This window comes from Ischnura elegans, chromosome 11, assembly GCF_921293095.1.
Source record: "Ischnura elegans chromosome 11, ioIscEleg1.1, whole genome shotgun sequence".
Taxonomy (NCBI): Eukaryota; Metazoa; Arthropoda; class Insecta; order Odonata; family Coenagrionidae; genus Ischnura; species Ischnura elegans.
This window is the reverse complement of record NC_060256.1, coordinates 48,373,146-48,387,803: the sequence shown is the minus strand read 5'-3', so window position 1 is coordinate 48,387,803 and position 14,658 is coordinate 48,373,146. Positions and strand designations below refer to the sequence as shown.

The 14,658-nt window shown below is 42.8% G+C and overlaps 1 protein-coding gene and 1 non-coding gene across 2 annotated transcripts in view; one reads left to right on the top strand and one right to left on the bottom strand.

Annotated features, from left to right (window-relative positions):
- LOC124167631 (nephrin-like) overlaps nt 1–14,658 on the top strand; it is an 847,280-nt gene that overhangs the window by 815,787 nt on the left and 16,835 nt on the right. Inside the window, exons 10-11 of the mRNA XM_046545611.1 lie at nt 11,877–12,269; nt 13,473–13,772. Coding sequence (XP_046401567.1) covers nt 11,877–12,269; nt 13,473–13,772 — 693 coding nt within the window. The remainder of the gene's footprint in view (nt 1–11,876; nt 12,270–13,472; nt 13,773–14,658) is intronic.
- On the bottom strand, nt 458–530 carry Trnak-cuu. Its single transcript has one exon. It is a non-coding gene; the product is annotated as a tRNA-Lys (tRNA).

Here is a 14,658-nt window from a genome sequence, read left to right as displayed (position 1 = left end):
TAGCGACAGGCGGGCACTGCGCGGATAGGCCAACTGCGCATCCTCCGTACCACACGCTCAAGTCATTTGTGACCGTAAGTTATTAGTTTAAGTTTAGTAGCAATCTCTTTAACTACACTGCCTCCATTGGTTCTCTCTCCAAGAGTGCACTGCGGAGCGACGACTAGAAAACTCGCCGAACGGCTTAAGCATTGACATGTCTTGACCTTATTTATTTTTATTTTATTTTATTCTCAAACCACCGGATACAGCTCTTACTGGCCATTTTACACCGGGGTGTTTAACAAATGTAACAAGTAAACGTACACAAACGACCATACCCTGGACCGGGGAAACCTACCCAGGCGGGACTCGAACCCGCGACCCTCTTGTTTGACAGGCGAGAACGTTACCCCGCCGCCACCGAGGCCGGCAAAAAGTGGAAAATTTGGTATACCTATCAATTGAAAAAATATTTCGCCCAACGTGGGGCTCGAACCCACGACCCTGAGATTAAGAGTCTCATGCTCTACCGACTGAGCTAGCCGGGCAGTGAAATTAAGCTGGCAAAAGAGAATGTTTAAAATATACTTTGGCTAGATTGTGAAACAGTGCGAAACATTACGTCCATTCCCATTTAAAACAAAAGAAGACATGCTGATCAAAGGAAGTGTTCTGATCCATGACAATACCCGTGATCTCAGCGATGTTGCAGCCCGACTGTTACTTGAGCAATTTCAATAGGATATCTTCAATCATCCGCCGTGCAATGCCAACCTAGTGCCGAGTGACTTCCATCTTTACGCAGAAAGGAAGATGTGGCAAGAAGGGAAGCGTTTTCAAACGGGCGGTGAGCTTCAGGACAAACGCAACATTCTTTGGAAGTCATTGGCGGGAACATCCTATGAAGAAGGTATAGTAAAGCTTGTCCACATATACGACCAATTCCTCAAGCGCCGAGGCGATTAGGTAGGAAGGACACCACAAGTGCGCTCACTAATTATCAATTAAACAATTTTTAATTCGTCTTGGTCTTGTGTTCATGACCCATCGATGGTTTAAAAAAACAGCCCTCGTAAATACGATAAAGTAATTAAAAATGGAATGATTTATCGATAGTTATTTACCACTGCTTGCGTCTTCATTGCATAATGTTGTTTTTCGAATCCGATTGAGCAAATTAACGGGCGCATCTATGTATGGAATGAAAAGTAGGATGGAAATAGCATAGAAGGAAACAAAACATTTCCAAAAATATCACTGAAAAAATGGGCAGAATGCATGGTCGTATCGATCGGTGAATACTATTAAAGGAGCGCATGGTGTTCATTAATAGCCATTTAAGTTTGGAATGGAGCCAATCGAAGCTTCGCAGATAACACAAAAGATTAAACCAACCGAATAATACAAATTGCTCCAATTAGATGCTTGCTCTGGCGGAATAATTTGAGCTTCAAACCGTAGTAGGCAGTAAAACCACTTCGGTCAGAGAAAATTACTGACATTCATGAGCGGAGGAATCGACATTGATGATATTTCAACAGTTATGGTATTACTGTACGAGTAATCATGGTCATTTTATTAAGCACGTAAACTTCATACATATGCTACAGATATTGACAATTGAGAATAGTTAAATGAGTTTCATCAGCTTATTATCGGACAAAGGGATGGATACAAAGATTTAACGGTTGCAATCACAGCTTTCATAATCACTTCCGAGTACTCAAAAAAGGTAGTTTTATTTATACTACTCAAGCGCATCCACCAAATAGCACTAGTAATTGTGTTTCAGTCATGTCAGTAATATTTGATTGACCGTAAGCAATAACACTTTTGACTTCTTTGAAATAAAAATGTTCCTCTTTCTAGCAGTACAAAAAATATAGGCAAATATACAGGGTTAAAAATTATCCCCACCTTTTAATTAATCAAAGAAATTATGTTTTATTCATTGACATGTGTATTATTTGCAAAATATAACTTAATAATTGACAAATTACTGCATTGGAAAAACCCCTTCCATACAATCTCATAGCGTTTTTAACAATATAACCCAGCAGAACATTTGTCTCCAAAAAAAAGTAAGAGCAACTCTACCGATGACTGGATAAAACAGTGAGTCAACTCAAGCAAAAAATGGAATAGTTTTAAGTTCCCGAATTTTAACGGTATTTAACCACAAATTCACCGAAAAATCACGGTTGTCATTTAAGGATAATTCCCGGGTTTCAATTTTTTTAAGAATCAGTCAACATCTTTTATGATAAATACTTAATAAACACCAAAGTCAATTTCCAAATCTGTATCGTTCGATGAAATAAAATAACTGGGAGTCCTACCGAGTTCAAGCTTATCGTGGAGAGCAATGATGATCAGTACTTATGACAGAGAAGCTTGGATTCGTCAAGCATGTTGCGGGAAGTTCTTCGAAAGAGAGAGTGAACGAGAGGTGCTACTTCGCACTCGCCAGGTCGCACTTCGAAAACCCGGAAAGCATCTAATACCCGACCCAGAAATAAATTATCCGTGAACTAAATGAAATAAATGGGGAAGAGGCGTGATTCGCCTAAAACTATTACGATCGAAGAGAAAGCGTAACACATTAACACTAATTTGGCTGGGAGCTGCTCGAGACTCAGAGGATACATGCCAGGCTTAGGTTGCAAGATAAATTAGTAAAATATTTGTCAGAGCGACACGCAGAGTATTATCCGAGATCCACACCATATTTCAGACAGAAACGATAAGATAAGGGAGATATTTTTCGGGTCGCTCATTTATTTATTTCCATAACCCCGAAACAGCACTATTTGGCCTTTACATCGGAAGATTACCAACAATTAACGTAGGACAACCACAAACAACCATGGTTAGGGATTACCTAGACAGACGGGACTCGAACCCGCGACCCTCAGTGTGGCAGGCGAAGACTGTACCCCACCGACATCGAGGCCAGCGTTTGAGTATGGGAATGCGATATTCCCCGAGCAACAAAGGATTTTAACAAATACTAGGTCGGACTAAGCCACTCCAATCTCTTACAAATGGCGCCGATTTTAATATTCTTTTACAAGTTAACGCCTCATGCCCTCACATCTTCCGCTACATCCCTAGTGAGACGACTCACGCGGTATCATGTAAATAGCCTTAAAATATAAATTCCTGGGTTTCAAAGCCTATTTCTACATCCCTGCCCTTTCATTTAACTGCATTTATATATTAAGAATGGATGTAAATTATATTTTAACTCCCGACATTTACCCGAATTTCATGAGCAACACAAATTTATTCTTGGTTCAGAAAATTCAAGAAGAATTCTTTTCTTCGAGGTTTTCTAGAATGAATGGAGACCATGCTTAGTCACCACCGAGTTTTCAGTCTCAAAGATGCCCTAACCTGACAGAACATGAGCATATTTAGGATCGAAAAATCGGAAAAAAATACATTATCCACAAATTCAATTCCCAAGAGACCCTGTTATTCTCACGCTTACCTTCCACACGATATGCAATTTTACGGTATTTTCAGAACGAACTCAACGCCCTATTTGGCCCACATCTTCCTACGAATTCGCTTTGAGGGCAGATGTATCGGCTATGCTTATGGCCAATGTTTTTTTTTTCATTTATATCATGGCCATAAAAACTTCGCGATGGGTTCTCAGAAAACCTGATGACGGCCATTTAAAAACTAAAAGTATACATGGAGATAACAACGTCAAAATTTCAATTGACTTGGCCGGGGCATTGAAATATTTCTAATTTTGCTACGCAATGGACATTTTCTTGCATAAACGTATGCTCAAAACAATTAAGTTACCGAATGGTTCTTATAGATCGTAAATACTGCCTTCCAGACTTGCCCGCAACAATTAATTCCAAGTCAACTGCCGAAAATAAAACAACACAACACGGGAAGGTTGGGCAAACTAGCTCTGTAGAGTTTGGATCGAAACTCGATGATCATAGCTCTATCTCGATTGCCTCGATTATTTTACATTAAAACTCAATCGGGTGGTTTCCTATTATTTTTTTATTGCCTAAATCGAAAGATTATTACTCCTGGAGTACGTATTTCACGCTTTTAGATTTTTAAATGACGATATCTATTTTTCGCGAATAAATGAAAAGTGAAAATTTTCAAGCGCGCGAAAACGCGACGGCTAAGTGTGAATGCTGGGAAAACTCCATGTGACGTCAGTCTGCTTCCCGCTGCCGCAAGTAGGGTTTGGGCGAGACTTTGAGCGCTGATGCGACGCAGGATGCTAGCAGGTAGCAGAGTACCCTGCTAGCTGATAGCGCTTGGCTTAAATAAGGATTATTAATACCTTATCAAACGAGGAAAACTTTCCGACCCTATCCAGTTTCAATAGGTGATTATTAAGACATGTTTCCCTGGGCTCTGTGCCTCATGCATGCATTGGTAATCTCAGACGATGTACAACTCCTATCTACTCGAATAGAAACTAGGTCCCTGTGACGTCACGTGGAGTGGCATCGCTTGGGCGCCAATCTGGCCTTTTTCAAATGCGGTTAAAATTGACCATTGCCATTCGTCTAAACTAGGATTTCTAAAACCAAATAATTTGTATATTATGAATACACTAATGGTGGGTAACGAATCGCAATCAATGCCTTTCGTTTTCTTTGACGAAGGAAACTACCCTATTTTTCCATCACTCGGCACAACACAAATCGTCAGCATATAATCATTTTAGAATTAACGTTGCAACAAGTCACTCGGGCAGTTTTATTCTTCTTCATTTTTCCCCATAGGGAAATCCACCTTGCGATTTAATTTCGGGAGAGAAATCAATACGATGAACGAATCATCGAATTTAGCATGAAAAATACGACGCAGAGCATTAGGGGCCGTAAAACGAAACGAGTTTTCGGTCACCTCCCGAAAAATAAAACGACTCAACACGGGAAGGGTGGGCAAACAAAATACTCCCGCCTTTATTTCCTGTTTCACGACTCCGCAAAACCAAGACAAACACTGCAGGAAATCCAGTTCAATCAAGTGGCCGACCGGGGTGCATTAGAATCGGAACCGAAAAACCACTTTTATACGCCCGCGGAGGGGAGGAGGATGAAGAAGCGAGTAAATGAACAACAAACAGAAAAAAAACGTTATATATATAAAAAAAACAAATGAACGGGGACAATCCCCCTCACTTACGCGTCACCCGCTGAGAGAAGAGAAATCAATTCCTTCCCCGTCACGGAATTTCCGTAATCCAATTTGTTAGGCGCCGCCGCCACCCTGACTAGGAAATAAAACACACGAAATTTCTAGGGTGGGGGGGCCTGTTTGTGCTCCCACGGATACTCCTCCTTTCGTACAGTATAGGGGCGAAAGCCAACTCTATTCGCTCCGTCTTCTTCCTTTGTTTTTTTCGTTCCGTTCATTTATCCACCCCTCTCCGCCACTTACTCCCACGCACGACACCAGCGACAAAACAACACTTGTAGTCGAAAGTTCCGGCACGTCTCGCTCCTTTACAGCCTGGTCTCGACGCGCCTCCGTTTGCGTCGCACGCACTTCATTTGTTCAATCTGGGCGCTCCATCTACAGGCAGATGGGGGAGAGAGACAGTCTTTCCCTTGCAAGCATGGCCGGATTTTCCCATACGCAAACTAGGCTTCAGCCTCCTAGAAAATGGCCTTTTTTTGGGTATCAAGCCTTTTTGACTTTTATTTAATACTCTGGATTTTTTAAGGATATTAAATAATTCAGATTGGACCAAAATGTGCGATTATAATCGCCTGGAACAATTAATCTTTCAGATTAATTAATACGATTACGCATTCTAAACCATTATGCGCTTGTTTCAGTCAATTAAAATAGCACATATTCGTCCAACCTTAATTATTTAATGTTCTTAAAAATTCAGCGTACTTAATAAAACGTCGATAAGGCTGGATACCCAAAAAACAGTTCTCATGGTAACTGGAAAGTGCCTCCACAAAAAAATGCTAGCGTTTTCATGTCTCAGAAACTAAGGATTTGCAAACCAATGCTAATGGACAAACAATGCTTAAAATTGTCTCCCCTACCACCTCCTGGAGTATTGCACATTCCTCTTGAAACACCCTCAGTAATGACGTATTTTATTACCTGTCATGTAATTTACCAACTTAAAAGTGGTAGGTGAAAAGGCTTCATAAGTTTAATGGCACCTCCGTTTGGGGCCTCTTTTCATCTAAATCCGGTCCTGCTTACCAGTCTGTCAGGGGTTCCTCATGACCAGGAGGAAATGGGAGGTAAGAAGATTGAAGAAATGGGCGCGGTCAAGATGGCAGGAAAATTGAACGACGCACACGGTAGGAGTGAGTACATACACAGTGTCTGCGATCCTCTTCTTTCTTCAGACAGAATGGATATTCGGAAGCCTTCATCCATCGCCAGACAAAAATTCCGAATAAACGCCCACCACAAGACTGCGCGGAGAGAAGGGAGAAAAACAAGCCAGTGGCCTATGCCACCATCCCATACGTCGCGGGAACGTCTGAGAGAATTTCCCGTGTGCTGAGAAAAGCAGTCATCGTGACGCGGCACAGAGCATTAAAGAAGATGAGCGACTTGTTTCCATCTGCTAAGGACCAACTACATCCCCTCAACGTGGAAGGCGTTTATAGAATCCCGTGCTCATGCGGGAAATCTTACGTTGGGCAGACAGGGCGCTCCGTGACTTCCCGTTTTAAATAACACAAACGAGCGATATTACATCGTGACACGGAGAAGTCGGCGATAGCGGAGCATGCTTACTCGGAAGATGGACATCGAATTTTAATCGACGAGACGCAGGTGTTAGCCCAAGAGAAATCATCTATCATCGACGACTAATTCGGGAGGCTATTGAGATTGAAAAACGCCCCCAAAATTTCAACAGAGTTGACGGCGTTAAACTCAGCCAGACGTGGAAAACGGTTTTCCGAAGGAGAAAACGGCGAATATGTTACCAACAAGGTTATGCGCTAGATAAGAAGAAGAGTCCGCTCGCCGCTCAAGGACAGGGGTGAGAGCTCTGCTGACGCCAGCTCCGCCCTCCTCCCCCACTACTCCGGTGGATGGGGGAGGTAGGACGAGTATATTAATTGACAACAAATTCCGTAATTTCATTCATCGCCTGATGATGCGCCCTGTAACGGTCGCGAAAGATTGCACGACAAAGCGCAGCACGCAGCTGCACCCGGAAGCCGTTAGCAACGATGCCTCTCGCTGCGAAAACCTACGTTCAAAAATAATCCCACAACCTCTCGCCTGTATCAGTTACTTTTATTTGGCAAAGCAGTCGTTGATAGAGATGTTATGGACAAATTCAAATAGATACATTGTGAAATAAATTGAATCAATAATATTAGTGACGGAAATAAAGTCAAGTAGCACCAAATCGGTGCTACCCTATTACGCACGCAGCTAGAAATATGATTCGGTGGGCTGCTTGGGATGAGTGAGGGTTGCATACACAAGAATTTCGTTATCAATTCTCACACATAAGAAGATCATTCATTTCGTTAAAACAGCCGTGTAGCTCGTGTGCATAGCGGTGAAAGTTTAATTCGTAGTTGGCTATTGGCTGACTTCACAACAGGTAAATGTATCGAAAAATTCAGTGTCACGGGAGGAATAGAGGAATCCTGGGCAAGTTAACATCAGAGGATGCATCGTAGGGAGTCGTCGCGATGGAAAAAATTTGGTGGCGAGGTCTGAAGGCCCTAAAGATAACCCTCTCTCCCCTAGGCTACGTGACTGACCCGATGAGAACCTCGAGAAATATTCCTGAAAACCATGCAGTGGGTAAAGTAGAATTCCTTCAAGAGAAATAGAGTTTCTATGAACATTCATGGCAAAAGTTTGGATCGTGCAAGCATGTGAACATGTTTTACTATCTCACGACAAAAAGATAAAAACGAAAGATTGAGAGAAGACGACAAGAAGAAGGAAGAATTTTGTGGTAACGAAATCTCGTCTGAGAGACAGGAGGACGGGAAGCTATCGAGGGGCATTTAAAATGCGAGCATGCAGGGGAAGATGGAGAAAATAAGGTTTACGGAATGGAAGACGCGCTCAGAGTATTAAGAGAAGTGGTTCAGAACAAGGGAACACTCGGGATGGGGAAGAAAAGAAATGTTACGAGACAAACGTATGGGCTGAGCCGTAATAAACCTCTTTTATTTCGTTCGACCAGCTTCAATTTCCGAAAGCCTCATGATACCAACTCAATCCAGTCAATGCGTTGAAATAACCCATTTATGTTTACGTATTCTCGATAATGTCTGCATTTGTTCGGGTTTTCCAACACGTCTGTTGGTTCGTGGACAAGTTCCGCTGGCTATCCTGCCAGCATGTTCAGGTCGAAGGTTTCGGCGAGTGGTTTCTGCCTCGCAACGACCAAACAGAAATAGTTTAATCGCTTTTACACTATGCCAGGGGTCTCCAAGCTTTTCAATGTAAGGGCCACATTATATATTTCCCACATTTATGCTGGGCGAAGGAATAAAAATAAATAAAAAATAAACAAATCAGAGCCAGTAATATAATTTCCTCTAAAAGTAAGAGTATGAACATGAAAAAATTAAAAAATATCTTACTGGAAAAAATTAGTGTAAACTAAACAGATTCCTGCCATTATTTTTATGTATCCAAATTAGTATGACGAATAATACTGACGTTCTGACTACGAAATTTCATAGAAATCAGGTTCCAGACTAGATGAGCCAATTGTGAGAATTTTAAGTAAACACACATGAATTTGTTTGGCGGGCCGGATGAGATTGTGTTGGGCCGGACGTGGCCCGAGGGCCATAGTTTTACAAAGAGCAACAGAGGAATTAGGCTGGAAGCCGAAAGAGACTCGTAGCCTACGTGCTAGGCTTAAATTACTCCGGGAATTACAGATACCTTCCAGGTAGACACGGAGCATATCTTACAACCTCAATATGGTGTCAACTAGGTGTGACAGATACGATAAATCAAGAGAGATATTTTGCCGAGCAGGTATGCATAGGAATTCGTTTTCCCCCCGAACAAAAAGTGACAAATAAATGCTAGGTGTGACTCAGTTTGCCCAACTCCTTTTCTTGTTTTTATTTTAACGGCTGGAATCCTAAAATTTCCCTTCACACGCCTGTTGAGGCGGCTTACAGGGTTGTATGCAGATGCATATCGGAAAAGTAGATAACAGTTCACCTCTCTACCCGCCTCGGATACTATTCCGCAAGCCATCTCAATATGTGTATGCGGTGATGTATTAGGGTAACAGCAGGTAACCCGCACGAGACTACTAAAAAAACACGGGTGCGCGCCGTGCTATTGTGAGTTCGACCTTGTAATTTATCATTTCCTCCATTTTTTCGCAGGAAAAACCAATACGTACTCCTACCTGCTAGGCAAAATGTCTCTTATTTTATCGCTTACATAGGACGTGTAAGGAATGATACAATAACACAGATACGATGCTTCGTACCTAACTTTGTCGAATTCCTATATGACAGGGGAATAATTAACTACAGCAAAGGGGAACTGCTGAGTTACTTTTTAAACTGTCCCTGAAAACAGCGAAAAACTTATTCCATGCATGTTTTTCCTGCATACTGTTTCAGCGTAGTGTTCATATATAAACCTATCATTTACGATATTTTCACGAAGATTAAATATCAAAGTAGGTCTCCTACAATCTGAGGTATTAGGCATTCGGCCGGCCTTCACCGGCTGTAGTTGCTTTTCTAATCGCCTTATACGGCATCATTAATAATACGAATAACGAATCGATATACAATACGTACGATCGCGACGCACACTTTATTTCCTCACAACTATGCTTCAGCATATAACCTCCGCGGTTGAAGATTTGCACAACTTCTTGCAGGTGACTTAAATGAGAGAATCGGGTTGGAGTGTTGGCTACCCACCCGATGGGCTCGGGTTCAAATCCCGGCGGAGGCAGTCAATTTTCAAAGACTGCCTGATCTCTGTTTGAATGATGTATGGAGGACATTTCAAGCGCAACACTCCGTCCGTCGGATGCGACGTTAAGCCGTGGTCCCCTTTGCGCCTTTCGTTAAGAGTAGGCTAATGCCGACGCCGGGTTTCCCTCCACTCTTCTTTGCCTACCCTTCCCTCATGGCGCGAATGACCTCAGCAGTCGGTCGCCTCCTCCAATTACCTTCCCTTTCACGGGTGAGAAAGACTTCATGCAACCGTAGATACACCGAAGTTGAGAAATTGTTTTTAATGCTTCTAAATGCGCAATTAATTGCTTGATGCGTAGCATTGAGGATAGGGAGTAATATAGCCGACTAGAATCCCTTTCCAATAAATTCTCTAACTACTGCTTCCAACTGTTTACTCTGGAAACTATTTAATATTCTAAAAATCCTACACCAAATGGCAAAAAGAACATCTCCCAACGTTGTACGTCGGAGCTGCCTACGGAGTACTTGATGGCGAATGCGAGATTATCTACTTCTCACGCCGGCCTTAAAATGTCCTTCAGGGTCCGGGTAACCTACACATACGATTTCAAAGACAATACATGAATATTGCAATCTTGAGATTGGTATACTTCAGCCCACTAATTCTACCTTTCTTAAGCTTGATTCTTTAGTCTCCTGATGTTCTTCACATTGTGTCCTTCTTTGGGCACATTCAAGTATTACATAGGCACTCTTAGCCCATCTTTATTTTTTGGAACTTGGCAAATCTCCATGTTTGCTTCAACATCAACATTAGTCAACAATCCTAAGATTGGCTTGATGCAGCTCTCTATTCCGCTCTCCTCACCACTAGCCTTTTCATAAAGACATATTTTTTTCTCTTTGTTCTCTACATTCTTTGAGACTGTCCAGTGTAACTCATTCGGGGCCATCCCTTGCCATTCTTCCCTTCCAAAATTATTTTCATCAGGCCACCATGTCTCATAATGTGGCCAACTAACACATAGTCTCCTTGAGGTTTTTATATGGTTCCCCTTTTATCCCACTCTTCTCAGCACTCCCTCATTATTTACTCCGCCGATCCATTTTATCTTCATTATTCTTCGGTAGCACCACATTTTGAGTGCTTCCACTCTTGACTTCTCTGCTGCTGTCAATGTCCAAGCCTCGCCCGCATAAAGAAACATGACCCATACGTAGCATGAGATGAATTGTTTCCTTACGTCTATACTTGTATTTTCAGCTGTAAGTAGATTCTTCTTTTTGTAGAAGTCCTCTTCGCCTGCGCTAGTCTACTGACGAATTCTTTCTTGCTTCGTCCATCGTTGGTTACTCGGATTCCTAGGTAACAAAACTCTTCGCCTCTTCAAGCTTATGATTTCCTAGGTTAATGTATGTCTTAGCCTCCTTTTTGCTGCATAATAATGTCTTAGCCTCCTTTTTGCTGCATAATAATGTCTTAGTCTCCTTTTTTTGATTTTCAGCTGATATCTGGCCATTACCCTTTCCACATTTGTCAAATTCTTCTTCCACTCATTCTCTGTATCGGCTATGACTGCTACGTCGTCAGCAAATCGCAGCATACTAAATCTATCTCCGTGGAAATTGACACTCAAAGCCTTATCCTTGATTTCATTGATGGCATTCTCGATGTAAACATTAAAAATTAAAGGGGACAGTGCACACCTTTGTCTCAATCCTTTTCCTATTCTTGCTTACAGCAGAGTTGGGTCCACATTTTTATCATAACTATTTGATTATTATAAAAACTGCACAACTTTAGAGCCTGAGAGCCAAAATTGCTTCTCTTGTAACCTTGCTTTTCCTAAATCCTAATTGGTCCTCATCTAGGAATTCTTCTGGTCTTTGTTCTATTCTCCTGTAGCTGCTATGCCAATACTTCAATGTAAGGACAATACCTAAATGAGATTTTTCAAATTATTTTTGTTGCAGTCGCCCCAGTGTGCGCGAGCGGAGTGGGGACGTCCGACATGTGGGCGCCCCCATTAGGGACCAGCAGTAACGGGGGTTCGGCGGGGGCGGGCGGGGGGACAGGGGGGGTTCCGGGCGGGGGTTCGGTGGTGGTGGTGGGCGCCTCGCTGGAGGAGAACCTGAGCGTGCAGTGCGTGGTGGCGGCCGATCCGGCCGACGTGCAGTTCGCGTGGCAGTTCAGCAACTCCGGCGACGGCTTCGAGGTGCCGGCCGGCAGGCACGCCTCTGCCGGCAACACCAGCACGCTGGCCTACACACCGAGGACCGACCACGACTTCGGGACCCTCTCGTGCACCGGCGCCAATTCCATCGGGCGACAGGTGACGCCCTGCCTCTTCCACGTGGTGCCCGCAGGTGAGCGCAAATGGACTTGGCAATATGTCGAATCAAAATCGATTTTTTGAGGAATCGATTTTTCGAGGAATCGATTTATTTTATAAATAAATTTTTTGATAAATTGTTTTCTCTGATCGAGATGATGTAGACGCTATCTTGATGATCAAGGGCTTGCCTTTTCAATTTACCGGCCTTAGAGAAAAGACTTCTGCATTGGACAGGTGACGTTACCATAGGCCGGTAGTGACGCTGCTGAGAACAAACGGATAGCTTTTTATACATAAATTTTATTTTTAAAAAATTCAATAAATAATAGACGTCATCTCATTAATCGTTCCCTTAGAGAAACATGCACCATATGTAGCATCTGATGAATCGTTTCCTTACTTCTATGCCTGTATTCTCAGCTGCAAAAAGATTCTTTTTTTTTTGGAGGAAGCCCTCTTCCTCTGCCCAATTCTACTATATATTTCTTTCTTCCTTCGTCCGTCGTAGGCAATTTGGCTTGCTAGGTAACCCAAATTCTTTCATCCCTTTAAGCTTTTGTTACCCAAGCTGATGCTAATACTAGATATCTGATATGATTAGCATGCTAAGGGGGTACTGTTACGCCACACGAAATCCTTTCATTTTTGAAATGGGCATAATATTTTGCAATCCGTCTTTTGAATAATCGTAGTTTGTCATATTTTAACAAAGTGGTACAAACCTATAAATAAACAAATTAAAAACTAAAAGCCAAATTCATTCTTTAAAATAAAACCAAACACCTATTCCATACCTCCACAGCACAAACGCTCAACAATCGCCCACCAAATCAAATCCCCTCATCTAGTAGCCCAACAATACGAATATGCTCAGCTTGCAGAAACCAGAACATAAACACTCACCTCCGAAGCTTGGAGAATTGTAGGTGAGCGTTTATGTTTCGGTTATTGCACGCTGAGCGCATTGGTGTTGTTGGGCTACTAGATGAGCAGATTTGATTTGGTCGGTGATTGTTGAACGTTTTTGCAGTGAAGGTATCGTATTTCTCACATCAAAGGTCGGTTGATAAGAAATTACACAAAAGTATTGAAAATGGCCAGCATAAGAGTGCAGATCTACAGCACAGAGGTCAGCACTGTAGGTGTTAATGTTTGTCCTAGCCTCCTCTCTTTGATCTAGATATTATAGCATAAACACAAACTCCCTACTGACTCTTAACGTTCCGCCTAACAGGCCCCCCTTCCCCACTGAGCAACTGCACAGTGGGGAACAGGAGCGCGGACTGGACCGAGGTGGAGTGCACAGCAGGATTCGACGGAGGTCTGCCTCAGGCGTTCCTGCTCGAGGCTTACGACGCTCGCACCGCCCGCCTCAGGCTCAACAGCACGGCCCACGAGGTGCCACTGTTCCGGCTCACAGACCTCACCCCCGGGGCCTCCCTTCGCCTGGTGCTCTACGCAGTCAACGCCAAGGGCCGCTCCAAGGCCACCGTCCTCGAAGACGTGTACCTCTGGGACGCGGAGGAGAGGACAGGTGGGTGCATAGACTACATTCCTATCAGGGGCGGATTCAGGTCGTCTTACAGGGGAAGGAGGGGGAAATCATTCCGTTGCATCTTGGCTGCATGCCACAGGGCCGTAGGCAGGGGGCGGCACCCGAAATGGGCATCTTGGAATTGACTTATTTTCCAAAAATTCACTTTAAAAGTTTAATTTTATGCAGCCCTCCTAGCACTGATCTAAGTATTAAGCATAGACTTATAGGGCAAATAGGTTTATGGGACAAAGAATAGGTTTATAGGGCAAATAGGTTCATAGAGCAATAGACTAGGTTTTGGGAGCAAGTCATTGTTGTGTCTTGGCTGCATGGAACAGGGCCGTAGCCTGGAGGGGTGGGGGCAGTTGGTCAACGCTGGACCGGGACATCTTGAAATTGAATTATTTTTCTAAAAAGTTACCGTAAAATTATAATTTTATCAAGTACTCCTACCCCTGATCCAAATCTTAAGACTTGATTTAAAAAACAAACCCGAACTGCAAACATTTTACAATTTTATTCATTAAAGCCCCCCCACCGTAACATATACTTGTCTCCCAGCCTGCCAACCTGTTTGTTCCCCCCTAGCCAATAATCCTGGCTATGACCCTGCTATGCAATACCTCACAGCAATAATGCATCAGAGGTCTGATATGTATAAACAAGTGGCTTCAATAAATACATTGCTTATTTTTTTATTATTAATCTAAACTGGTATATGCACTTGTTGGCACTTTAAGCTATGCCACAAGATCAATGGGAATACCCATTAGTTTGATTCAATAACAAGCAGAAGTTGTGCTGAAGATTATTGATAGATGGATGGAGAGGTGATAGTGGACAAATACTTGTCTAGTGATCAGTTCACATTCAGGAAAATGGG